Genomic DNA, 27353 nt, shown 5'->3' with positions numbered 1-27353 from the left:
TACTGACCCTCTTGGATCATGGGTAGGATAGTCTGAATAGTTTCCATTGTGAATGATGGAACTCTTAGGAATTTGTTTAAGATCTTTAGGTCCAAAATTGGTCTGAAGGTACCCTCTTTCTTGGGCACCACGAACAGATTTGAATAAAATCCCTGTCCTTGTTCCGTCCGCGGAACTGGGTGGATCACCCCCATTACTAGGAGGTCTTGTACGCAGCGTAGGAATGCCTCTTTCTTTATCTGGTTTTCTGATAACCTTGAAAGATGAAATCTCCCTTGAGGAGGAGAAGCCTTGAAGTCCACAAGATATCCCTGAGATATGATCTCCAACGCCCAGGGATACTGGACATCTCTTGCCCACGCCTGGGCGAAGAGAGAAAGTCTGCCCCCCACTAGATCCGTTTCCGGATAGGGGGCCAACCCTTCATGCTGTCTTAGGGGCAGTAGCAGGTTTTCTGGCCTGCTTGCCCTTGTTCCAGGACTGGTTAGTTTTCCAGCCTGTCTGTAACGAGCAACAGTTCCTTCCTGTTTTGGGGCGGAGGAAGTTGACGTTGCTCCTGCCTTGAAGTTTTGAAAGGCACGAAAATTAGACTGTTTGGCCTTCGATTTGGCCCTGTCCTGAGGAAGAGTATGACCCTTACCTCCAGTAATGTCAGCGATAATTTCTTTCAAGCCGGGCCCGAATAAGGTTTGCCCCTTGAAAGGAATATTAAGCAATTTAGATTTAGAAGTCACGTCAGCTGACCAGGATTTAAGCCATAGCGCTCCGCGCGCCTGGATGGCAAATCCGGAGTTCTTAGCTGCTAGTTTAGTTAAATGTACAATGGCATCAGAAACAAATGCATTAGCTAGCTTAAGTGCTTTAAGCTTGTCCATAATTTCATCCAATGGAGCTGAGTGAATGGCCTCTTCTAGAGACTCAAACCAGAATGCCGCAGCAGCAGTGACAGGCGCAATGCATGCAAGGGGCTGTAAGATAAAACCTTGTTGAACAAACATTTTCTTAAGGTAACCTTCTAATTTTTTATCCATTGGATCCGAAAAAGCACAACTATCCTCCACCGGGATAGTGGTACGCTTAGCTAAAGTAGAAACTGCTCCCTCCACCTTAGGGACCGTCTGCCATAAGTCCCGTGTAGTGGCGTCTATTGGAAACATTTTCCTAAATATAGGAGGTGGGGAAAAGGGCACACCAGGTCTATCCCACTCCTTACTAATAATTTCTGTAAGCCTTTTAGGTATAGGAAAAACGTCAGTACACACCGGTACTGCATAGTATCTATCCAGCCTACATAATTTCTCTGGAATTGCAACTGTGTTACAGTCATTCAGAGCCGCTAAAACCTCCCCTAGCAATACACAGAGGTTCTCAAGCTTAAATTTAAAATTAGAGATCTCTGAATCCGGTTTCCCTGGATCAGATCCGTCACCCACAGAATGAAGCTCTCCGTCCTCATGTTCTGCAAACTGTGACGCAGTATCGGACATGGCTCTCATAGCACCAGCGCGCTCTGTTCTTATCCCAGAGCAATAGCGCTTGCCTCTTAATTCTGGCAATTTAGATAATACTTTTGTCAGGGTATTATTCATAATAGTAGCCATGTCTTGTAAAGTGATTTGTATGGGCGTCCCTGATGCACTTGGCGCCACAATATCACGCGCCTCCTGAGCGGGAGGCGAAGGTACTGACATGTGAGGAGAGTTAGTCGGCATAACTTCCCCCTCGTTGTCTGGTGATAATTCCTTTATAGATAAAGACTGACCTTTATTATTTAAAGTGAAATCAATACATTTAGTACACATATTTCTATGGGGCTCCACACTGGCCTTCAAACATAGTGAACAAACAGATGCATCTGTGTCAGACATGTTTAAACAGACTAGCAATAAGACTAGCAGACTTGGAAAACACTGTAAATAATTTTACAAGCAATATAGAAAAACGCTTACTGTTCCTTTAAGAAGCACAAAAAAACTGTCACAGTTGAAATAACAATGAACCAAATCCGTTATAGCAACCAAAATTTCACAGTAAATGTATTAAGTTAGCAGAGCATTGCACCCACTTGCAAATGGATGATTAACCCCTTAATACCCAAAACGGATATAATAGAGAAAAAAACGTTTTTTAACACAGTCAAACACACTGTCACAGGTCTGCTGTGACTGATTACCTCCCTCAAAATGACTTTTGAAGTCCCCTGAGCTCTCTAGAGACGTCCTGGGTCATGCAGGAAGAAGCAGGAAGACAGACTGAATTTTTACTGCGCAAAAATGCGCTAAAATAGGCCCCTCCCACTCATTATTACAACATTGGGAGTTTCAGTTAACTGTTTCTATGCAGAAATACAAGTCAGCCATGTGGAAAAATATATGCCCCAATAAGTTTTATCACCAATGTACCTCACAAAACGATTAAACATGCCAGCAAACGTTTTAAACATCTTTTTTTTTATTTTATTATTTTTTTAAAGAGTATGTATCTCTATTGATAAGCCTGACACCAGTCCTTCTACTGCATTTAAGGCTTATTACATCACTTCAGTATTAATAGCATTTTCTTAGTCAAATTCCATTCCTTAGAAAATTACTTTACTGTATATATTTTAATCAGCCTGATATCAGTCGCGTTCACTGCATTAAAGGCTTTACTTACATTACATCGGTATCAGCAGTATTTTCTTAGTCAATTCCATTCCTTAGAAATAATTTACTGCACATACCTTATTTGCAGGAGACTCCGCACGCTATTCCCTTTCTGAAGTTACCCCACTCCTCAGAATGTGCGAGAACAGCCAGTGGATCTTAGTTACTTCTGCTAAGATCATAGAAAACGCAGGCAGATTCTTCTTCCAAATACTGCCTGAGAAAAAACAGCACACTCCGGTGCCATTTAAAATAACAAACTTTTGATTGAAGAAATAAACTAAGTATAAAAAACACCACAGACCTCTCACAACGACCTATCTAGTTGAGTTGCAAGAGAATGACTGGATATGACATGTGAGGGGAGGAGCTATATAGCAGCTCTGCTTGGGTGATCCTCTTGCAACTTCCTGTTGGTAAGGGAATATATCCCATAAGTAATGGATGACCCGGGGACTGAATACACTTAACAAGAGAAATAGCCTCCGAAGAAGCAAAAGTATCAAATTTGTAAAATTTGGAAAAGGTATGAAGCGAAGACCAAGTCGCAGCCTTACAAATCTGTTCAACAGAAGCATCATTTTTATAAGCCCATGTGGAAGCCACCGCTCTAGTAGAGTGAGCTGTAATTCTTTCAGGAGGCTGCTGTCCAGCAGTCTCGTATGCCAAACAGATGATGCTTTTCAGCCAAAAAGAAAGAGGTAGCCGTAGCTTTTTGACCTCTACGCTTTCCAGAATAGACAACAAACAGAGAAGATGTTTGACGGAAATCTTTGGTCGCTTGCAAGTAAAACTTCAAAGCACGAACCACATTCAAGTTGTGCAACAGACGCTCCTTCTTAGAGGAAGGATTAGGACACAGGGAAGGAACAACAATTTCCTGATTAATATTCCTATTAGTAACAACCTTAGGAAGGAATCCAGGTTTGGTACGCAAAACCAACTTATCAGAATGAAAAACAAGATAAGGCGAGTCACATTGCAATGCATTTTATCACCTCTTTCACTTTACCCTTCCTAGTACTTAGAGTAGGCAAAGAGAATGACTGGGCGTGGAGCTAAGGGAGGAGCTATATAGACAGCTCTGCTGTGGTGCTCTTTGCCACTTCCTGTTAGCAGGAGGATAATATCCCACAAGTAAAGGATGAATCCGTGGACTCGGCGTACCTTATAGAAGAAATAGCAGTTTCAGGAATAGGAAAAAATGCTTATATGAAAAACAAAAGCAAATATCATAGCCCTCTGTAACAAATAAAAGCAGAGAGCAAAAGAGGAAGAGACTTAATATAACAAAATTTTTGGCGCCAGAAATGACGCCAACAAAGATGACGCCAAGGTTAACAGGAAATGACACGATTCACATCATAACCGGCAACCTTCGCGCCAAAAAAATTGTGCCAAGAATGACGCAATAAAAAGGCGTTTTGCACCATCGCATGCCTAATTTGCCCACAAAAATTTGAAAAAACAAGATCGAAGTTACAACTAGCTGAAACCTCAGGTAAGAAAAAAATTACTAAATTTCTCCCAAACATAATTTTCCATGCTGAAACTGTTAAACTGCAAAGGGAAATAAACAAAGACCTGACTCATGGCAAATATATGCAATATATATTTAAAACTTTAGAAATATAAAGTGCCAAACATAGCTGAGAGTGTTTTAAAAAAAGATATATACTTACCTGAAGACACCCATCCACATATAGCAGACAGCCAAACCAGTACTGCAACATATCAGCAGAGGTAATGGTACAAGAGTATATTGTCGATCTATAAAGGGAGGCAGCAGATGAATCCCTGCGACAGATTTACAGAGAGCCTTATGAATAGATTTCCCATAGGCGAAAACATGGTATCATCAGGCAATACTCCCTTCACATCCCTTTAGACAAACACTGTATTTAGAGAGGAACTGGGCTTCAATATGCTTAGAATCGCATTTCACAGAAGAAATCAAGCACATCATGCTTCACCTCTCCTAAGAAGGCAAGTTTGTAAAACTGAGGTATAAGTGAGGTAGGACGTGTATTTATAGGCATTTGAAGTTTGGGAAACTTTGCACCCTCCTAGTAGGAATGTATATCCCATACGTCACTAGCTCATGGACTCTTGCCACCTATATGAAAGAAATTAGCCAAATTTAGAATCCATTACCTAAGTGGATCTAGCATTAAAAAAAAAGAAGAAGAAAAAAAGAGAGAATGCTTAAGTTTTTATTTTCCTGAAAAAAAGTTCAACGCTGTTAGAAGAGGTGTGAAAGTAGGATGCATGCTTATCTCAGCATTAAAAAAAGTTCAAAGCTGTTAGAAGAGGTGTGAAAGTAGGATGCATGCTTACCTCAGCGTTATCTGGTTCATCTTTGATTTTATCTGCAAAACCAGCTGGAGGCGCCAAAGCTTTCTCATAATCTTCATCCATTGGCTCCTCCTTTATTCTAACACTGGAGGAATAGGAGTTGGCCAAACCATCTGCCATTGGTGACTTGCTGCTGTATGTATAACCCGACTCCTGGAGCGAATAAACAGAGGGTGGCTATGAGGTAAGAAATACTGGTCATTATTAATGGGATGCTGATTACAGTATTATATGCAGCATTAAGTATATTACCCCACTTATCAATTAAATCACTATGATGACAAATATGACAATCTGTGTGCTGGATTTCTTGAGTGACTGAATATAAATGATTGTTTGGAGGCTTTGTTCTCTGATTGAGCTTTTTGATTGGTTCGATATTCTTATAAAAAGCATGGAGACAATAGGGATTGGGGCCAAAAAGTGTGCCAGGCTATTGGGCCAGTTGGGGATTGCAGCTCTCCTGTGCCGGGGATCTGTTTAGTACTTAGTGATAGATCATCTGAGTGTATATTTCATTACCTATACTGCTCAGAATAGACAGTCACCACCTCATGTACATATTTAGAGCCCCTAATATGCGTTTTATAGGGCACTGTAATAGTGGTATAGGACTGCTGTACAATAATTTTTAATATTTGGATTAATAGGTTCTTCTAAAAGAACATGATCGATTATGCAAGGAACTGATTTTAATTTGGGAGACTTTTCTTCTACTTTGACATAAAAAAAACATTTATGTTTTAGTTATACGATCCAGGGTGAATTTACAGTGTATAATAGTGAATGTTGGAATTTTTAAATGAGTGCTATGATGATGTTTCTAATTTTTAAATGAGTGCTATGATGATGTTTCTAATTTCCATATTTTAATGTGGCCCTCGGTTTACAACAGTTCAATTTGCACCGTTTCAGAATAACAACCTTTTTTTTCAGTCATGTGACTGCTATTGAAAAGCATTGAGAAGCAGTGCATTGATTAAAATAGCCAGTAGGTGGAGCTGCCCGCTTGTGTTGCAGCAAAGAAATGCAAGCCAAGCAAGTTGAAATTAATCAGTTTAACCAGACCTGAGCTAACGAGCAGCTTGCAAAGGAAAAAGATCTTCCTGTCTATAAATCAGTCCAGATTGGAATGCATAGAAAGAACTGTTTGCAGAAAAATGCAAGTAAAGTCTGTGCTGTGTGATTATTTTATTAGGTTTATAATGCTGTTTAGCAAATGTTTTTTGTTAATTTAACTTAGTTTAATTATATATTCTGTGTTGTGTGACTATTTTATTAGGTTTATAATGCTGTTTAGCATTTAAAGTCTTCATTTCAAAGCTTTAAAAATAATGTATTAGGGGTTACTTATGACAATTTTGAGAGGGGCCTGGAACCTAGTTCCCTCACTTTCCACTGACTTACATTATAAACTGGGTTTCAATTTACAACAGTTTCAATTTACAACCATTCTTTCTGGAACCTAACCCCGGCGTAAACTGTATATTAAAAGAGTTGGAAAGGTGGAATAAAAAATTTAACTTAAATTGTATCACGATAACATCTAGTAAGGAGGGCTGTTTATTTAATTTAAATAGGTCTATAAAATTCCCTTAAAGTGAATGTAGATTTTGATGCTTAAGTGCCCGGTTTTTAAAAACTCAATTAAAAACAGGTGCACGTTAATTCATCAAAATTTACATTTCACTCCTGCTGTGAATTTTTTTTTACCTTTTAATCTTGACAGCAGCTCCAGCTTCCTCCAGTCGTTGCAAGCCATTTCTGACGTCAGAAATGATGGATAGGTCATACTCCAATCACGGCTCCCCCCCCCCCCCCCCGGGCAAATCAGTGTCTGAATCAACACCGTGATTGGAGGAAGCCGGATTCCACATTTTAGACCCAGGGAGAGGCTTTGCGACGGGTGGAGGAAGCTGGAGCAGCTGTCAAGTTTAAAAGTTAAGGTTTTTTTTCACAACAGGAGTGAAATGTATATTTTGATAAATTAAAGTGCCCCTGGTTTTAATCGAATTTTTAAAAACCGGGCACTTTAGCATCAAAATTGACATTCACTTTAAATAAATTTGCAACTAATTTAAACTATTAGTAAATAACTTGAATTTAGAAAACACATAACCTAGAGAGAGAGCTACATTGAAATAAAAAATAAAAAAGTAACTACTGCAACAGAAATGAAGACATATGACTTACCCTAAAATTTGTCTCTGGAGCTTGTGCCACCAGCTGTGCACGTGATGGATCCTCCATTTGGCCTGCCAATGTGAAGACAACAGCTTTAATAAAAGCTAAAAAATGCATCCGTAATACAAGTACGATGAGAAAAAAAGGTGGCAAATTAAGATTAATATTTTCTAGTCTTTGTAAACCTGCTACTATTATTTCGTACTTTATCTTTGATAATCACAGAATTTGTTTATTAATAGAGACTTTTAGATTTATTTTACGCACCATTGTATGCTGAGTTTTAGGTTGCTTTTAAGGCAACCTTAACACCCATTTTATAACCTCTACCATAAAGAGGTATGTACAGACAGTCCCCGGGTTACAGACATCCAACTTAAGTACAACTCGTACTTATAAACAGAGAAAATAGAGCTTCATCGCCAATCCTTCTTTCCAGGATAACCCAAAATACTCAAAATCCAATTGTCACAAGGACTAAAAGTGATGAGAAATTTTCAGAACAGGGGCACAGATAGCAAAAAGAAAATTTATGCTTACCTGATATATGTATTTCTTTTTTGACACGATGAGTCCACGGATCATCTAAGTACTATTGGGAATATCACTCCTGCCCTGCAGCAAAGCTGTTAAATATCACCTCCCTTCCCTCCCACCCCAGTCATTCGACCGAAGTAAAGGAGAGAAAGGAAGCAACAAGGTGCAGAGGTGTCTGAAGTTTATAACAAACCAGCAACCTGTCTGAAGAACAGGGCGGGCCATGGACTCATTGTGTCAAAAAAGAAATACATTTATCAGGTAAGCATAAATTTCCTTTTCTGTTTAGTGACACGATGAGTCAACGGATCATCAAATTACTATTGTGAATCAATACCCAAGCTAGAGTACACAGATGATACGGGAGGGACAAGACAGGGAACATAAACGGAAGGCACCACTGCTTGAAGAACCTTTCTCCCAAAGGCGGCATTAGCCGAAGCAAAAGTGTCAAATTTGTAGAATTATGAAAAAGTATGAAGAGAAGACCAAGTTGCAGCCTTGCAAATCTGTTCCACAGAAGCTTCGTTCTTGAATTCCCATGAGGAAGCAACAGCCCTTGTGGAATGAGCCGTAACACTCTCTGGAGGATGCTGTCCAGCAGGTAAAACGAATAATACTCTTCAGCCAAAAGGAAAGAAGTAGCCCTAGCTTTCTGTCCCTTAGTCGCCTGTAAGTAAAATTTTAAGGTACGTACCACGTCTAAATTGTGCAGAAGCCGTTCCTTCTGAGAAGAAGGATTAGGACATAAGGAAGGAACAACAATCTCCTGATTAATGTTCCTGTCAGAAACTACATTAGGTAGAAATCCTAACTTTGTACATAAAACTACCTTATCTGAATGAAAAATAAGGTAAGGAGACTCATACTGCAATGCTGAGAGTTCTGACACTCTACGTGCAGAAGAAATAGCAACAAGAAACAAAACTTTCCAAGATAACAACTTAATATCTAAGGAATGCATAGGCTCAAACGGAGCCCCTTGAAGAACCTTAAGAACTAAATTAAGACTCCAGGGAGGAGTAATTGGTTTGAACACAGGCCTGATCCTGACCAAAACCTTGCAAAAAGATTGCACGTCTGGTACGTCCGCCAGACGCTTGTGTAACAAAATAGACAAGGCAGATATTTGACCCTTTAGGGAACTAGCTGATAATCCTTACTCCAAACCCTCTTGGAGAAAAGACAAAATTCTAGGGATCCTAACCCTACTCCAAGAGTAGCCCTTGGATTCACACCAATAGAGATATTTACACCATATCTTGTAGTAAATCTTCCTAGTTACAGGCTTACGTGCCTGAATCATGGTCTCTATGATCGATTCTGAAAAGCCCCGCATGGATAAAATTAAGCTTTAGAGAAACTAAATTCGGATGAAAGAAGGGCCCTTGAAGTAGAAGGTCCTTCCTCAACGGAAGTCTCCAAGGTGGATGAGATGACATGTCCACCAGATCTGCATACCAAATCCTGCGAGGCCAAGCCGGTGCAATGAGGATGACCGACGCCCTCTCCTGCTTGATTGGAGCAATGAATCGAGGAAGAAGAGCAAACGGAGGAAATAGGTATGCTAGACTAGAGGTCCAAGGTACCGCCAAAGCGTCTATCCGTAAAGCCTGAGGGTCCCTGGACCTTGATCCGTACCTTTGAAGCATTCTGATGAGATGTCATGAGATCTAATTCCGGCTGACCAGGCTGGAAAACACTTCCGGATGGAGGTTCCCACTCCCCCGGGTGAAAGGTCTGCCTGCACAGGAAGTCCGCCTCCCAGTTGTCCACCCCTAGGATGTGGATCGCCGACAGACAAGAGTGGGTATCCGCCCACCGAAGAATTTTGGCTACCTCCTTCATTGCTAAGGAACTCTGCGTTCCTCCCTGATGATTGATGTAAGCCACTGAAGTTATGTTGTCCGACTGGAACCAGATAAACTGGGCCGAGGCTAACTGGGGCCAGGCCAGAAGGGCATTGAGGATCGCTCTCAGCTCCAGAATGTTGATTGGTAGAACAGACTCTGAGTCCAAACTGCCAGAGTCTTTAGGGAGCCCCAGACTGCTCCCATCTCAGAAGGCTGGCGTCTGTTGTCACAATTGCCCAAGAGGGTCTGCGAAAGCAGGTTCCCTGTGAGAGATGAAGAGAATCCCTTGACTCCTGCTTCAGTAGTATTCGAGGAGACAAATGCGCATAATCTCCGTTCCATTGACTGAGCATGTTTAGCTGCAGAGGTCTGAGATGGAAACGAGCGAACGGGATGATGTCCATTGCCGCTACCATCAGCCCGACTACCTCCATGCACTGACCCACTGATGGCCGAGGAGCGGAATGAAACGCTAGATAAGAATAGAAAATTTTTGATTTCCTGACTTCTGTCAGAAAAATCTTCATTGAGACGGAATCTATTACGATTTCCAAGGTTACCCTTGTACTTGGAACTAAGGAGCTCTTTTCCAAATTTATCTTCCAACCGTGAGATCACAGGAAGGATAACATTTCCGTGTGGGACCTTGCTAGTTGAAAGGATGGCGCCTAGACCAGAATGTCGTCCAGATAGGACGCCACTACAATGCCCCGTAATTGAAGCACTGCCAACAGAGATTCCAGAATCTTTGAGAAAATTCTGGGAGCTGTGGCAAGACCGAAAGGAAGTGATACGAAAGTGTTTGTCTAGGAAGGCAAACCTTAGAAACCTGTGAATGGGGACATGCAGGTACGCATCCTTTAAATCCACAGTTGTCGTAAATTGGCCCTCTTGGACCAAAGGAAGAATGGAACGAATAGTTTCCATCTTGAAGGAAGGTACTCTGAGGAATTTGTTTTTGACTCTTGAGATCTAAAATTGGTCTGAAGGTTCCCTCTTTTTTGGGAACCACGAACAGGTTGGAATAAAATCCCAGACCCCGTTCCTGCATCGGAACAGGAACTATCACTCCCAGGTTGGAGAGGTCCCTTACACATTGTAAGAACACCTCTCTTTGTCTGGTCTGCAGATAATCTTGAAAGCAGAAACCTGCCGCTGGGAAGAAAACTTTTGAACTCTAGTTTGTATCCCTGGGACACCATTTCTACTGCCCAGGGATCCTGAACATCTCGAGCCCAAGCCTGGGCGAAAAAGGAAAGTCTGCCCCCTACCAGATCCGATCCCGGATCAGGGCATGCCCTTCATGCTGTTTTGTTTTTGTTTGGACTGCTCCTGCTTGGAGGCGGAAACGGAAGAACTTCCTTTGAAATTTCAAAAGGAACGAAAATTACTTTGACGTCCCTTTTGCTTGTTTCTCTTATCCTGAGGAAGAAGGTGACCCTTTCCTCCCGTGATATCAGAGATTATTTCCATCAAGCCCGATCCAAACAAGGTCTTCCCCTTGTAAGGAATCGCTAGAAGTTTAGACTTAGAGGACACATCCGGAGACCAAAGCGTTAACCATAAGGCTCTGCGAGCTGAGTCAGCAAAACCTGAAATCTTTGCTCCCAGTTTGATAACCTGTAGGGAAGCATCAGTAATAAAGGAATTAGCCAACTTAAGGGCTTTTATCCTATCCTGAATTTCATCAAGGGGAGTGTCTGTCCTAATGGCATCAGACAAAGCATCAAACCAGTATGCCGCCGCGCTAGTGACGGTAGCAATGCACACTGCAGGTTGCCATTGTAACCCCTGGTGTACGTACATCTTCTTGAGTAACCCCTCCAGTTTTTTATCCATCGGATCCTTAAAGGCACAACTATCCTCTATGGGTATAGTAGTTCTCTTGGCCAGAGTGGAAACTGCTCCTTCCACCTTGGTTACTGTTGTCAAGACTCCTTGATAGAGCCTGCTATGGGAAACATCTTTTTAAATATAGGAGAAGGGGAAAAAGGGATACCCAGTGTCTCCCATTCCTTAGCAATGATCTCAGTAGCTCTATCTGGCACAGGAAAAACCTCCACTAAATATTTGTTTAGCTTACTGGATTTCTTAGGATTAACTATGAGCGTGGTGTCGCAGTCGTCCAATGTAGCTAAAACCTCCTTGAGTAACAGATGGAGGTGTTCTAGCTTAAACCTGCAAGACACAACTTCAGTATCAGCAAGAGGAATTACACTGTCAGAATCTGAAATTTCACATATAGACGCTACTAAGGAATCCCCCTCCTCAGGCTTCTGGGAGGGGGAAACTGTAGAAGACATGAGAGAAGTGATGTCTTGCAACGTAATTCTAGAAGGAATTAGAGAGGAAACGCAGGGCACTGCTTGCGCGGGCGGTAAACTTTGGGACGCTTGAGGAGAAAGCTGCGGCAAAAATTGAACATTGTCAATAGACTCCTGGACAACATCCCTCTTGGAACATGTTGGCTCAGAAAAAAGTCTATCCCTATAACTTAAAGTCCTCTCAATACAAGATGAACAAAAAGGGATTGGTGGTTGCACATTAGCATCAAAACACAAGAAGCAGGTGACAATTTGCAAGGCCTCTTGGTCCATTCTGACTCACAATGAATCAAATTAGCAATAATAAGTTCAATTTTTAACAAAAAACATTACTGTCTCTTTAAAAGTTAAACAACAACTATTTTACTCTAAACTGTAGAATGTGGTATACAGTTAAATAAATATAAAATAAAGACACCTCTACACCTCTAAACAATCTAGACTCCAGCAAGACGATCCTAGTCGTTTTAGTTCCGCTTTTAGACTTGCATGCTTCAGTAACCCATGCGCATCTAGTCAGAAACTCAGTCACCTCCGCTCCAGAAGTAAGAAAAATGGCGCGTAATGCAGAGATTACCACCTCACTTGGCTCCGCCCATCGTGGGCGTATCTAAATAATCTCCCGGTCAGTATTTTTTAAGAGGAACCGCCATAGTTTGTATGCCCTCATTATAAGCAGCTATCTCAGCCCCAGTGCCTGCGTATGCTGTCAAAAGTCCTCTCCAGTAATGAGAGATAAAATGTCCCTTGTGAAATAAAGTGCTTGGTATTAAAAAGGCCCCTTTCTTTCCTCATACTCTGAAAATAAAGTGCCCATTTTTTCTGAGTGACTTGCTCCAGAAATAATTAAAGTCCGCACTTACCTCACAAATCTGCCCAACAGCAGGGCAGCTCACCAGGTTTGAGAGGTCCTTTCCCTCACATAGACCTGTGGAAACAAAAAGGACTGAGTATTTCCCCTCAGACTCTCATAATCAGGGCAGCATAACATCTATGGGAGGCGCAGTTAAAATTATGTCCCACAAGTTCCCATTGCTCTAAAGCCACCACTGCTCTACTGAAGAGACTGATGTGGACTATGGCTACACCCTAGGACAAAGCAGCACAATCTTGCACCACTTTAAAAATAACACTCTTGATTGAAGAATCTTAAATAACACCTAACTTTACCACTTCCTAGCACTAACGTAGGCAAAGAGAATGGCTGGGGTGGGAGGGAAGGGAGCTGATATTTAACAGCTTTGCCGCCTCCTGCAGGGCAGGAGTGATATTCCCAATAGTAATTAGATGATCCGTGGACTCGAGTCATTAAAAAGAAACAAACTTTTCCCTATGCTATCCAAAACTAAAAAAAATGTTTGGCTAGAGTTTCACCTAAAAAGTTCCAACTTACATGCAAATTCAACTTAAGAACAAACCTACAGAACCTATCTTGTTCATAACCAGAGGACTGCTTGTATATCAAATCGGAAGATGGTACTGTATATGCACAATATACAACCTGTACCCATTTAAAAAATCCAGTGGGGTTCTTAAAGGACCAGGCAATACAGTAGATTTGCATAATCAACAAATGCATGATAAGAAGACAATGCAATAGCACTTAGTCTGAACTTCAAATGAGTAGTTGATTTTTGTTAAATAAATTTCAAAGTTATGTCTATTTCCACTCCCCCTGTATCATCCCCCTGTATCTGTATCACATAATGCATATACGTATATGCAGTGAATTCTTGCACATGCTCAGTAGGAGTTGGTGACTCAAAAAGTGTAAATATTAAAATACTGTGCACATTTTGTTAATTGAAGTAAATTGGAAAGTTGTTTAAAATTGCATGCTGTATCTGAATCTTGAAGTTTATTTTTTACTTGAGTGTCCCTTTAAAGGGACACTGTACCCAAAAAATTTCTTTCGTGATTCAGATTGAGCATGAAATTTTAAGCAACTTTCTAATTTACTCCTATTATCAAATTTTCTTCATTCTCTTGGTATCTTTATTTGAAATGCAAGAATGTAAGTTTAGATGCCGGCCCATTTTTGGTGAACAACTTGGGTTGTCCTTGCTGATTGGTGGATAAATTCATCCACCAATAAAAAAGTGCTCTCCAGAGTACTGAAACCAAAAAAAAGCTTAGATGCCTTCTTTTTCAAATAATGATAGCAAGAGAACGAAGAAAAATTGATAATAGGAGTAAATTAGAAAGTTGCTTAAAATTGCATGCTCTTTCTGAATTACAAAAGAAAACATTTGGGTTCAGTGTCCCTTTAATCTTGATGTCGCTCAGTCCACCTTTTAATTTTAATTATTTCTCTTTCATAAGGATGGTAACATTTTTGGAGTCAAATGTACATTTAAAGATAAGTTATGCATATAGCTAAATTGTTACAATAATGCAGGAAATTGTGAAACACTAGCTTTGCTGTCTGCAGACTAAAGCCCAGATTGGCTCATCCAGATAAGGCAAATGGTGGATGGAGTTTGGCTACTGAAAACTAAATGCAGTAAAAAGGATATTAATTTGTCTTAAAAATGTTAAAACTTGGCTGTTTATTCTATAGCAACACTACATAAATGTCTAGCAATTACAAGGTGTTTACTGTCCCTTTAACAAAATACCCTTTGTGCTTTCAAGTTAAAGGAAATTAACCACGTCTGTCCATAAGAATGACATCCATAACTCAGAAAAGGAGCAACTAACCCTGCAAGAATCTCATTTATAGTGGCTGATAAGTTGTAAATATTTTGCAGAATCAAACCATAAACTTTCAAAACCCCAGGGGCCTTAAAAATGGACCTGGGTTTGTAAGCCACTGGTAAACCTATAATTTAATTTGTGATGTGTTTTTGTTTATGAAGCTGAGGTGCTGTATGTGTGCTTGTTATCTTGGTAGGACATTCACAGGCTGATAATCAAGCAACAGTTATTCTTTCTTAAAATATGAACTTCAGTAGCTATTAGCAACACAGATAGTAATGCCTCAATGTAATCCTTTGTGAAACCCATTACACTTGAAGTAGAACTGCTATACAACTTCCACAATGTATCTTACTAATTAATATGCACAATAATTCATCACAATGGATAAACTGATACCAATCAAGATATTTTTGGCAGAAATGTTATGTCTGCCTCCTTCAGTGGCATCTTATCAAGTGTCAAGCCATCACTAGCACTCCCTTAATATTGCTGGCTTACACCTGTCAGAATACTAAATATCACAATCTATACCCTATCACAATAGGAACTGTAATTTCCATGCCATGCAAAATTTAATGGCCCTTACAGAAAAACAAAATTTATGCTTACCTGATAAATGTCTTTCTTTTGCGATGTACCGAGTCCACGGATTCATCCTAACTTGGTGTATATTGTCCTTCCTGACATCAAGTAGCAAAGAGAGCACCACAGCAGAGCTGTCTATATAGCTCCCCCCTTAACTCCAACCCCCAGTCATTCGACCGAAGGCCAAGGAAGAAAAGGAGAAACTATAAGGTGCAGAGGTGACTGAAGTTTACCTAAAAAAATACTGTCTGTCTTGAATAGACAGGGCGGGCCGTGGACTCGGTACATCGCAAAAGAAAGAAATTTATCAGGTAAGCATAAATTTTGTTTTCTTTTGCATGATGTACTGAGTCCACAGATTCATCCTAACTTGTGGGATACCAATACCAAAGCTTTAGGACACGGATGAAGGGAGGGACAAGACAGGAACCTAAACGGAAGGCACCACTGCTTGCAAAACCTTTCTCCCAAAAATAGCCTCCGAAGAAGCAAAAGTATCAAATTTATAAAATTTTGAAAAGGTATGAAGCGACGACCAAGTCGCAGCCTTACAAATCTGTTCCACAGAAGCATAATTTTTAAAAGCCCATGTGGAAGCTACCGCTCTAGTAGAATGAGCTGTAATCCTCTCAGGAGGCTGCTGTCCAGCAGTCTCATAAGCCAAACCGATGATGCTTTTCAGCCAAAAGGAAAGAGAAGTCGCGGTAGCCTTTTGACCCCTACGTTTTCCAGAATAGACAACAAACAAAGAAGATGTTTGACGAAAATCTTTGGTTGCCTGCAAATAAAATTTCAAAGCACGAACCACGTCCAAGTTGTGCAACAGACGTTCCTTCTTACAAGAAGGATTAGGACACAGAGAAGGAACAACAATTTCTTGATTGATATTCCTGTTAGTAACAAACTTAGGTAGGAACCCAGGCTTGGTAAGCAAAACCACCTTATCAGCATGGAACACAAGATAAGGAGAGTCACATTGCAGATAGCTCAGAAACTCTTCGAACTGAAGAGATCGCAACTAGGAACAAAAATTTCCAAGATAAAAGCTTAATATCTATGGAATGCATGGGTTCAAACGGTACCCCCTGAAGAACTCTAAGAACTAAATTTAGACGCCATGGCGGAGCAATAGGTTTAAACACAGGCTTAATTCTAACTAAAGCCTGACAAAAAGCCAGAACGACTGGAACATCTGCCAGACGCTTGTGCAACAAAATAGACAGAGCAGATATCTGTCCCTTTAGGGAACTAGCTGATAATCCTTTCTCCAATCCCTCTTGGAGAAAAGACAAAATCCTAGGAATCATGATTTTACTACAGGAGAAGCCTGTGGATTCGCAACAAAAAAGATATTTACGCCATATCTTATGATAAATTTTCCTGGTAACAGGCTTTCGAGCCTGAAACAAGGTATTTATGACTGACTCAGAGAAACCCCGCTTTGATAGAATCAAGCGTTTAATCTCCAAGCAGTCAGTTGCAGAGAAATTAGATTTGGATGCTTGAATGGACCTTGAATCAGAAGGTCCTGTCTCAATGGCAGAGAACATGGTGGAAGGGATGACATGTCCACCAGGTCTGCATACCAAGTCCTGCGTGGCCACGCAGGCGCTATCAAAATCACCAATGCTCTCTCCTGTTTGATTCTGGCAATCAGACGTGGAAGGAGAGGGAAAGGTGGAAACACATAAGCCAGGTTGAACAACCAGGGTACTGCTAGAGCATCTATCAGTACAGCCTGAGGATCCCTTGACCTGGAGCCGTAATGAGGAAGTTTGGCGTTCTGACGAGACGCCATCAGATCCAACTGTGGTGTGCCCCATAGCCGAACCAGCTGAGCAAACACATCCGGATGGAGTTCCCACTCCCCTGGATGATGAAAAGTCTGACGACTTAGAAAATCTGCCTCCCAGTTCTCTACACCTGGGATATAGATCGCTGAAAGATGGCAAGAGTGAGCCTCTGCCCATTGGATTATCCGTGAGACGTCTATCATCGCTAAGGAACTCTTTGTTCCGCCCTGATGATTTATATAAGCCATAGTCGTGATGTTGTCCGACAAACCTGATGAATCTGACCGAAGCCAGTTGAGGCCATGCCTGGAGAGCATTGAATATCGCTCTTAATTCCAGAATATTTATCGGTAGGAGAGCCTCCTCCCGAGTCCACAAACCCTGAGCTTTCAGGGAATTCGACTGCACCCCGGCCCAGAAGACTGGCGTCTGTCGTCACTGACGTAACCCATTCTGGCCTGCGGAAACACATTCCCTGGGACAGATGATCCTGTGACAACCACCAAAGAATAGAGTCTCTGGTCTCTTGATCCAGATTTATCTGAGGAGATAAATCCACATAATCCCCATTCCACTGATTGAGCATGCATAGTTGCAGTGGTCTGAGATGCAAGCGAGCAAACGGAACTATGTCCCATTGCCGCTACCATTAGTCCGATTACCTCCATACACTGAGCCACTGACAGCCGAGGAATGGAAAGAAGAGCTCGGCAGGTGGACAAAAACAGAATTTATGTTTACCTGATAAATTACTTTCTCCAACGGTGTGTCCGGTCCACGGCGTCATCCTTACTTGTGGGATATTCTCCTCCCCAACAGGAAATGGCAAAGAGCCCAGCAAAGCTGGTCACATGATCCCTCCTAGGCTCCGCCTTCCCCAGTCATTCGACCGACGTAAAGGAGGAATATTTGCATAGGAGAAATCATATGATACCGTGGTGACTGTAGTTAAAGAAAATAAATCATCAGACCTGATTAAAAAACCAGGGCGGGCCGTGGACCAGACACACCGTTGGAGAAAGTAATTTATCAGGTAAACATAAATTCTGTTTTCTCCAACATAGGTGTGTCCGGTCCACGGCGTCATCCTTACTTGTGGGAACCAATACCAAAGCTTTAGGACACGGATGATCGGAGGGAGCAAATCAGGTCACCTAGATGGAAGGCACCACGGTTTGCAAAACCTTTCTCCCAAAAATAGCCTCAGAAGAAGCAAAAGTATCAAATTTGTAAAATTTGGTAAAAGTGTGCAGTGAAGACCAAGTCGCTGCCTTGCATATCTGATCAACAGAAGCCTCGTTCTTAAAGGCCCATGTGGAAGCCACGGCCCTAGTGGAATGAGCTGTGATTCTTTCAGGAGGCTGCCGTCCGGCAGTCTCATAAGCCAATCTGATGATGCTTTTAAGCCAAAAAGATAGAGAGGTAGAAGTTGCTTTTTGACCTCTCCTTTTACCAGAATAAACAACAAACAAGGAAGATGTTTGTCTGAAATCCTTTGTAGCATCTAAATAGAATTTTAGAGCACGGACAACGTCCAAATTGTGTAACAAACGTTCCTTCTATGAAACTGGATTCGGACACAAAGAAGGTACAACTATCTCCTGGTTAATATTTTTGTTGGAAACAACCTTCGGAAGAAAACCAGGCTCAGTACGTAAAACCACCTTATCTGCATGGACCAGATAGGGCGGAGAACACTGCAGAGCAGATAACTCAGAAACTCTTCTAGCGGAAGAAATTGCAACCTAAAACAAAACTTTCCAAGATAATAACTTAATATCTACGGAATGTAAGGGTTCAAACGGAACCCCTTGAAGAACTGAAAGAACTAGATTAAGACTCCAGGGAAGAATCAAAGGTCTGTAAACAGGCTTGATTCTAACCAGAGCCTGAAGAAACGCTTAAACGTCTGGCACAGCCGCCAGCCTTTTGTGAAGTAAAACAGATAAAGCAGAGATCTGTCCCTTCAGAGAACTCGCAGAAAATCCTTTCTACAAACCTTCTTGTAGAAAGGAAAGAATCTTAGGAATTTTTATCTTGTTCCATGGGAATCCTTTAGATTCACACCAACAGATATATTTTTTCCATATATTATGGTAAATTTTTCTAGTTACAGGCTTTCTAGCCTGAATAAGAGTATCCATTACAGAATCTGAAAACCCACGCTTTGATAAAATCAAGCGTTCAAACTCCAAGCAGTCAGTTGGAGGAAAACCAGATTCGGATGTTCGAATGGACCCTGAATAAGAAGGTCCTGTCTCAAAGGTAGCTTCCATGGTGGAGCCGATGACACATTCACCAGGTCTGCATACCAAGTCCTGCGTGGCCACACAGGAACTATCAAGGTCACCGAAGCCCTCTCCAGATTGATCCTGGCTACCAGCCTGGGAATGAGAGGAAACGGTGGGAATACATAAGCTAGGTTGAAGATCCAAGGTGCTACTATTGTATCCAATAGAGTCGCCTTGGGATCCCTGGATTTGGACCCGTAACAAGGGACCATGAAGTTCTGACGAGAGGCCATCAGAACCATGTCTGCAATGCCCCATAATTGAGTTATTTGGGCAAAGATTTCCAGATGGAGTTCCCACTCCCCCGGATGCTCCTCCATCGCCAGGGAAGTCCTTGTTACTCCCTGATGGTTGATATATGTAACAGTCGTCATGATGTCTGATTGAAACCTTATGAATTTGGCCTTTGCTAGTCGAGGCCAAGCCTTGAGAGCATTGAATATCGCTCTCAGTTCCATTATGTTTATCGGGAGAAGAGAGTCTTCCCGAAACCATAGACCCTGAGTTTTCAGGGGTTCCCAGACCGCGCCCCAGCCCACCAGACTGGCGTCGGTCGTGACAATGACCTATTCTGGTCTGCGGAAGCTCATTCCCTGTGACAGGTTGTCCAGGGTCAGCCACCAACGGAGTGAATCTCTGGTTATTTGATCTACTTGTATCGTCGGAGACAAGTCTGTATAATCCCCATTCCACTGTCTGAGCATGCACAGGTGCAATGGTCTTAGATGAATTCGTGCAAAAGGAACTATGTCCATTGCCGCAACCATCAAACCTATTACTTCCATGGACTGCGCTATGGAAGGAAGAAGAACAGAATGAAGTACCTGACAAGAGCTTAGAAGTTTTGATTTTCTGGCCTCTGTCAGAAAAACCTTCATTTCTAAGGAAACTATTATTGTTCCCAAGAAGGGAACTCTTGTTGACGGGGACAGAGAACTTTTTTCTATGTTCACTTTCCACCTGTGAGATCTGAGAAAGGCTAGGACAATGTCCGTATGAGCCCTTGCTTTTGACAGAGACGACACTTGAATCAGGATGTCGTCCAAGTAAGGTACTACTGCAATGCCCCTTGGTCTTAGCACCGCTAGAAGGGACCCTAGTACCCTTGTGAAAATCCTTGGAGCAGTGGCTAATCCGAATGGAAGTGCCACAGGTAATGCTTGTCCAGAAAGGCGAACCTTAGGAACCGAAAATGTTCCTTGTGGATAGGAATACGTAGGTACGCATCCTTTAAGTCCACCGTGGTCATGAATTGACCTTCCTGGATGGTAGGAAGGATCGTTCGAATGGTTTCCATTTTGAATGATGAAACCCTTAGAAACTTGTTTAGAATCTTGAGATCTAAAATAGGTCTGAATGTTCCCTCTTTTTTGGGAATTATGAACAGGTTGGAGTAAAAACCCATCCCTTGTTCTCCTAATGGAACAGGATGAATCACTCCCATGCTTAACAGGTCTTCTACACAGTGTAAGAATGCCTGTTCGAAGATAATTCGAACAGGGGGGTAGTTCCCTGAATTCCAGGAGATAACCTTGAGAAACTATTTCTAGCGCCCAAGGATCCTGAACATCTCTTGCCCCAGCCTGAGCAAAGAGAGAAAGTCTGCCCCCCACCAGATCCTTCCCAGATCGGGGGCCAACACTTCATGCTGTTTTGGTAGCAGTGGCAGGTGACTTGGCCTGCTTACCCTTGTTCCAGCCTTGCATCGGCCTCCAGGCTGGCTTGGTTTGAGAAGTATTACCCTCTTGCTTAGAGGGTGTAGAATTTGAGGCTGGTCCGTTTCTGCGAAAGGGACGAAAATTTGGCTTCTTTTTAGCCTTAAAAGACCTATCCAGAGGAAGGGCGTGGCCCTTTCCCCCAGTGATGTCTGAAATAATCTCTTTCAAGTCAGGGCCAAACAGTGTTTTACCCTTGAAAGGGATGTTAAGCAAAAGCGCTCTGCGCGCCACGATAGCAAACCCTGAATTATTCGCCGCTAATCTAGCTAATTGCAAAGCGGCATCTAAAATAAAAAAGAGTTAGCCAATTTAAGAGCTTGAACTCTGTCCAAAACCTCCTCGTACAAAGATTCTTTATTGAGCGACTTTTCTAGTTCTTCGAACCAGAAACACGCAGCTGTAGTGACAGGAACAAAGCATGAAATTGGTTGTAGAAGGTAACCTTGCTGAACAAACATCTTTTTAAGCAAACCCTCTAACCTTTAATCCATAGGATCTTGAAAGCACAACTATGTTCTATAGGAATAGAAGTGCGTTTGTTTAGAGTAGAAACCGCCCCCTCGACCTTGGGGACTGTATGCTATAAGTCCTTTCTGGGGTCGACTATAGGAACTAATTTCTTAAATATAGGGGGAGGACAAAAGGTATGCCGGGCCTTTCCCACTCCTTATTTACTATGTCCGCCACCGCTTGGGTATAGGAAAAACATCGGGGGGCACCGGAACCTCTAGGAACTTGTCCATCTTACCTAATTTCTCTGGAATGACCAAATTGTCACAATCATCCAGAGTAGATAATACCTCCTTAAGTAGTGCGTGGAGATGTTGAAATTTAAATTTAAAAGTTACAATATCAGGTTCTGCTTGTTGAGAAATTTTCCCTGAATCTGAAATTTCTCCCTCAGACAAAACCTCCCTCCTGGCCCCTTCAGATAGGTGTGAGGGTATGTCAGAACAGATATCATCAGCGTCCTCTTGCTCTTCAGTGTTTAAAACAGAGCAATCACGCTTTCTCTGATAAGTAGGCATTTTGGAAAAAATGCATGCAATAGAATTATCCATTACAGCCATTAATTGTTGTATGGTAATAAGTATTGGCGCACTAGATGTACTAGGGGCCTCTTGTGTGGGCAAAACTGGTGTAGACACAGAAGGGGATGATGCAGTACCATGCTTACTCCCCTCATTAGAGGAATCATCTTGGGCAATATCATATCTATGGCATTATTATCCCTACTTTGTTTGGACATTATGACACAAATATATCACATATATTTAAATGGGGAGACACATTGGCTTTCATACATATAGAACATCGTTATCTGATGGTTCAGACATGTTAAACAGGCTTAAACTTGTCAACAAAGCACAAAAAACGTTTTACAATAAAACCGTTACTGTCCCTTTAAATTTCAAACTGAACACACTTTATTACTGAATATGTGAAAAAGTATGAAGGAATTGTTCAAATTTCACCAAAATTTCACCACAGTAACTTAAAGCCTTAAAAGTATTGCACACCAAATTTGAAAGCTTTAACCCTTAAAATAACGGAACCGGAGCCGTTTTTACATTTAACCCCTATACAGTCCCAGGTATCTGCTTTGCTGAGACCCAACCAAGCCCAGAGGGGAATACGATACCAAATGATGCCTTCTATAAGCTTTTTCAGTGGTTCTTAGCTCCTCACACATGCATCTGCATGCCATGCTTTCCAAAAACAACTGCGCATTAGAGGCGCGAAAATGAGGCTCTGTCTATGACTAGAAAAGGCCCCCAGTGAAAAAGGTGTCCAATACAGTGCCTGCCGTTTTTATTAAAACAATCCCCAAGATTTAACAACTATTAAAAGTAATAATCTGCCAAATATACTTAGTAAAGTAATCGTTTTAGCCCAGAAAAATGTCTACCAGTTTTTTAAGCCCTAATGAAGCCCTTTATTCTTTTACTTAAACTAAGAAAATGGCTTACCGGTTCCCATAGGGAAAATGACAGCTTCCAGCATTACCGAGTCTTGTTAGAAATGTGTCATACCTCAAGCAGCAAAAGTCTGCTCACTGTTTCCCCCAACTGAAGTTAATTCCTCTCAACAGTCCTGTGTGGAAACAGCCATCGATTTTAGTAACGGTTGCTAAAATCATTTTCCTCTTACAAACAGAAATCTTCATCTCTTTCCTGTTTCAGAGTAAATAGTACATACCAGCACTATTTTAAAATAACAAACTCTTGATTGAAGAATAAAAACTACATTTAAACACCAAAAAACTCTAAGCCATCTCCGTGGAGATGTTGCCTGTACAACGGCAAAGAGAATGACTGGGGAAGGCGGAGCCTAGGAGGGATCATGTGACCAGCTTTGCTGGGCTCTTTGCCATTTCCTGTTGGGGAGGAGAATATCCCACAAGTAAGGATGACGCCGTGGACCGGACACACCTATGTTGGAGAAATCTTTGATTTCCTGACCTCCGTCAGAAATATTTTCATGTCCACCGAGTCTATCAGAGTCCCTAGAAATGAAACTCTTGTGAGGGGGGAAAGAGAACTCTTTTTTACATTCACTTTCCACCCGTGAGACCTTAGAAAGGCCAACACTAAGTCCGTGTGAGACTTGGCTAGTTGGAAGGACGACGCTTGAATTAGAATGTCGTCTAGATAAGGCGCCACTGCTATGCCCCGTGGCCTTAGAACCGCCTGAAGGGACCCTAGCACCTTTGTGAAAATTTGCGGCGCTGTGGCCAACCCGAAAGAGCCACAAACTGATAATGCTTGTCCAGAAAGGCGAACCTGAGGAACTGGTGATGATATTTGTGGACAGGAATCTGCAGATACGCATCCTTTAAGTCCACGGTGGTCATATATTGACCCTCCTGGATCAATGGTAAGATAGTCCGAATGGTCTCCATCTTGAAAGATGGAACTCTTAGGAATTGGTTTAGGATCTTGAGATCCAGAATTGGTCTGAAGGTTCCCTCCCTTTTGGGAACTATAAACAGATTGGAGTAGAACCCCTGCCCCTGTTCTGATTTTGGTTTACAGACAATTGAGAAAGATGGAACCTCCCCCTTGGAGGGGAATCCTTGAAATCTAGAAGGTATCCCTGGGTAACAATTTCTACTGCCCAGGAATCCTGAACGTCTCTTGCCCAAGCCTGAGCAAAGAGAGAGAGTCTGCCCCCTACTAGATGCGGTCCCGGATCGGGGGCTACCCCTTCATGCTGACTTAGTGGCAGCAGCAGGCTTTTTGGCCTGTTTACCCTTGTTCCAAGCCTGATTAGGTCTCCAGGTTGGCTTAGATTGAGCAAAGTTCCCCTCTTACTTTGCAGCAGGGGAAGAGGTAGAGGGACCAATCTTGAAGTTTCGAAAGGAACGAAAATTATTTTGTTTGGTCCTTGTCTTATTTGACTTATCCTGAGGGAGGGTATGACCCTTCCCTCCAGTAATATCTGAAATAATCTCTTTCAATGCAGGCCCGAATAGGGTCTTACCTTTGAAAGGGATGGACAAAAGCTTAGATTTAGATGACACATCAGCTGACCAGGACTTAAGCCATAACGCTCTACGCGCTAAAATGGCAAAACCTGAATTCTTAGCCGCTAATGTAGCAAGATGAAAAGCGGTGTCTGTAATAAAAGAATTAGCCAACTTAAGAGCCTTAATTCTGTCCAAAATATCTTCTAGAGCTTTAAACCAAAAGGCAGCTGCAGTGGTTACAGGAACAATGCATGCTATAGGTTGAAGAAGAAAACCTTGATGAACAAAAATTTTCTTTAGGAGACCCTCTAATTTTTTTATCCATAGGATCAATGAAAGCACAACTGTCTTCAATAGGTATAGTTGTATGCTTAGCCAGGGTAGAAATAGCTCCCTCCACCTTAGGGACCGTCTGCCATGAGTCCTTTATGGTGTCAGAAATGGGAAACATTTTCTTAAAAACAGGAGGGGGAGAGAACGGAATACCTGGTTTATCCCACTCCTTAGTAACAATGTCCGAAATCCTCTTAGGGACCGGAAACACATCAGTGTAAACAGGATCCTCTAAATATTTGTCCATTTTACACAATTTCTCTGGAACTACAACAGGGTCACAATCATCCAGAGTAGCTAAAACCTCCCTGAGCAATAAGCGGAGGTGCTCTAGCTTAAATGTAAATGCAGTCATATCTGAATCTGTCTGAGAGAACATCTTTCCTGAACCAGAAATCTTTCCCTCAGACAGCAAATCCCTCATCCCTACTTCAGAACATTGTGAGGGAATATCGGATACGGCTACTAAAGCGTCAGAAAGCTCAGCATTTGTTCTTAACACAGAGCTACTGCGCTTCCATTGCAACCCAGGCAGCATAGATAAAACCTCTGTGAGGGTAGTATTCATAACTGAAGCCATATCTTGCAAGGTGAAAGAATTAGACGCACTAGAAGTACTTGGCGTCGCTTGTGCGAGCGTTACTGGTTGTGACACTTGGGGAGAACTAGATGGCAAAACCTGATTTCCCACTGTCTGAGAATCATCTAATGCCAAACTTTTATAAGTCAAAATATGCTGTTTGCAATTTATAGACATATCAGTACAAGTGGGACACATTCTAAGAGGGGGTTCCACAATGGCTTCTAAACAAATTGAACAATGAGTTTCCTCAGTGTCAGACATGTTTAATAGGCTAGTAATGAAGCAAGCAAGCTTGGAAAACACTATTTAATGAAAAAAACACAATTTGCAAAAAGAGAAAAAAAGGCATACACAAACTGCAAAACAGGTTAAAATTGCTTCAATTTTTCTGAAATTTTAACAGTGTACCTACTAAGCTTTAGGAGGATTGCACCACAAGTAAATAAGCAATAAACCGCCAATTGACAAAACTGGATTGAAATATGTCTAAAACCGGTTAAAACCCCCTAAAGCAGCTTGCCACAGCTCTGCTGTGGCCCTACCTGCCCTTAGGAAGCGATAATATGGGGTTTAAAGCTTCAATTAGTCCCTCACTAGACTCTCAGGACCTCAGAAGAAGTTGCTTGCTGCTTGTAAATGTAGGCCCCGCCCACCTCACTCGATGTTGCTGGGGCCTACACAAAACTAACAAACCCTGCCTGAAAGCCATGTGGGTTATAAACAACCCCAAAGAACCCTCAAGCAAATGTCCCATAAAACAGAAAACGTTACTCCCAGACACAAAAACGTTTGTCCCAAATTCACATAACAAACTGAGTGCCCACAAAAAATTAACCCTTTATGCAAGCTAGTAAAAACCTCTGATAACACTAGGATTACTGCTTACCCTTCCCCTAATGGGGATACTGTCAGCCTTTCTGAGTTAACACAGTCTCTGCAGAAAATATGACTGAACATACCTCATTGCTGTATAGCAAGAACCGTTCCTCACACTGAAGTTTTCCTGTACTCCTCAGCTTCTGTGGGAACAGCAGTGGACCTTAGTTACAAATGCTAAGATCATCATCCTCCAGGCAGAAATCTTCATCTATGTCCTGCCTGAAAGTAAATAGTACAACACCGGTACCATTTAAAAATAACAAACACTTGATTGAAGATAAAATAAAACTATCAGTTTAACACCTCTTCTCTTTACTCTTCCTGCTTAGAGCCAGCAAAGAGAATGACTGGGGTGGAGTTAAGGGGGGAGCTATATAGACAGCTCTGCTGTGGTGCTCTCTTTGCTACTTCCTGTCAGGAAGGACAATATCCCACAAGTTAGGATGAATCCGTGGACTCGGTACATCATGCAAAAGAAATACAGCCAAATTACCCTATGCAGCTTCTATCCCCTGCAATGAAGAACACATTGCATAGTGCAATCAAGACTGAGCTTAAGTGTCTCAACTCTACATGCCAATAGTGAGATTTACAGCTGAGCAATAAGAAATATTAACATGTAATGACTGGCAATCTTGATAAATCAAAGACATTATGAGGTTCTCAGTGAGGTTTAATGTGATGTTTAACAAGACAGTAAATACCTTAAGATTTTATTATATATATATATATATATATATATATATATATATATATACATACATATACATACATATACACACAGAATTAAAGCCTACTGTATGGATTTATATAAGAAAACTAGAAATTAAAAAAAAACAAATATAAGTTCTATATCTCTGGGTAATGCTGACCGGTGAGAAGCTCTCTTCCAAGTGACATGGACAGAATCGGCTACTCCCTATAAAGGTAATCTTAGACCAGACCCCCTTCCTCCTCCTATTGATGTTTAGCCTGGTAATCCTTACCCAGTAATAAGTCCCGATATAAAAAGTACTTATATTTGTTTGTTAAAGGGACAGTCTAGTATAAATTAAACTTTCATTATTCAGATAGGACTTTTAATTTTAATCAACTTTCCAATTT

General features: G+C 41.6%; 1 protein-coding gene across 4 annotated transcripts in view; it reads right to left on the bottom strand.

Annotated features, from left to right (window-relative positions):
* ZMYM4 (zinc finger MYM-type containing 4) overlaps positions 1-27353 on the bottom strand; it is a 710031-nt gene that overhangs the window by 509398 nt on the left and 173280 nt on the right. For all 4 annotated transcript variants that reach the window (XM_053707062.1, XM_053707061.1, XM_053707064.1 and 1 more), the window contains 2 exons: positions 7194-7255; positions 4983-5153 (listed from right to left, as the gene is read on the bottom strand). In XM_053707062.1, coding sequence (XP_053563037.1) covers positions 4983-5153; positions 7194-7255 — 233 coding nt within the window. The remainder of the gene's footprint in view (positions 1-4982; positions 5154-7193; positions 7256-27353) is intronic.

The sequence above is a fragment of the Bombina bombina genome, chromosome 3 (assembly GCF_027579735.1).
Source record: "Bombina bombina isolate aBomBom1 chromosome 3, aBomBom1.pri, whole genome shotgun sequence".
Classification (NCBI taxonomy): domain Eukaryota; kingdom Metazoa; phylum Chordata; class Amphibia; order Anura; family Bombinatoridae; genus Bombina; species Bombina bombina.
The sequence above is the reverse complement of the archived record's forward strand: the minus strand, read 5'-3'. Positions and strand labels throughout refer to the sequence as shown.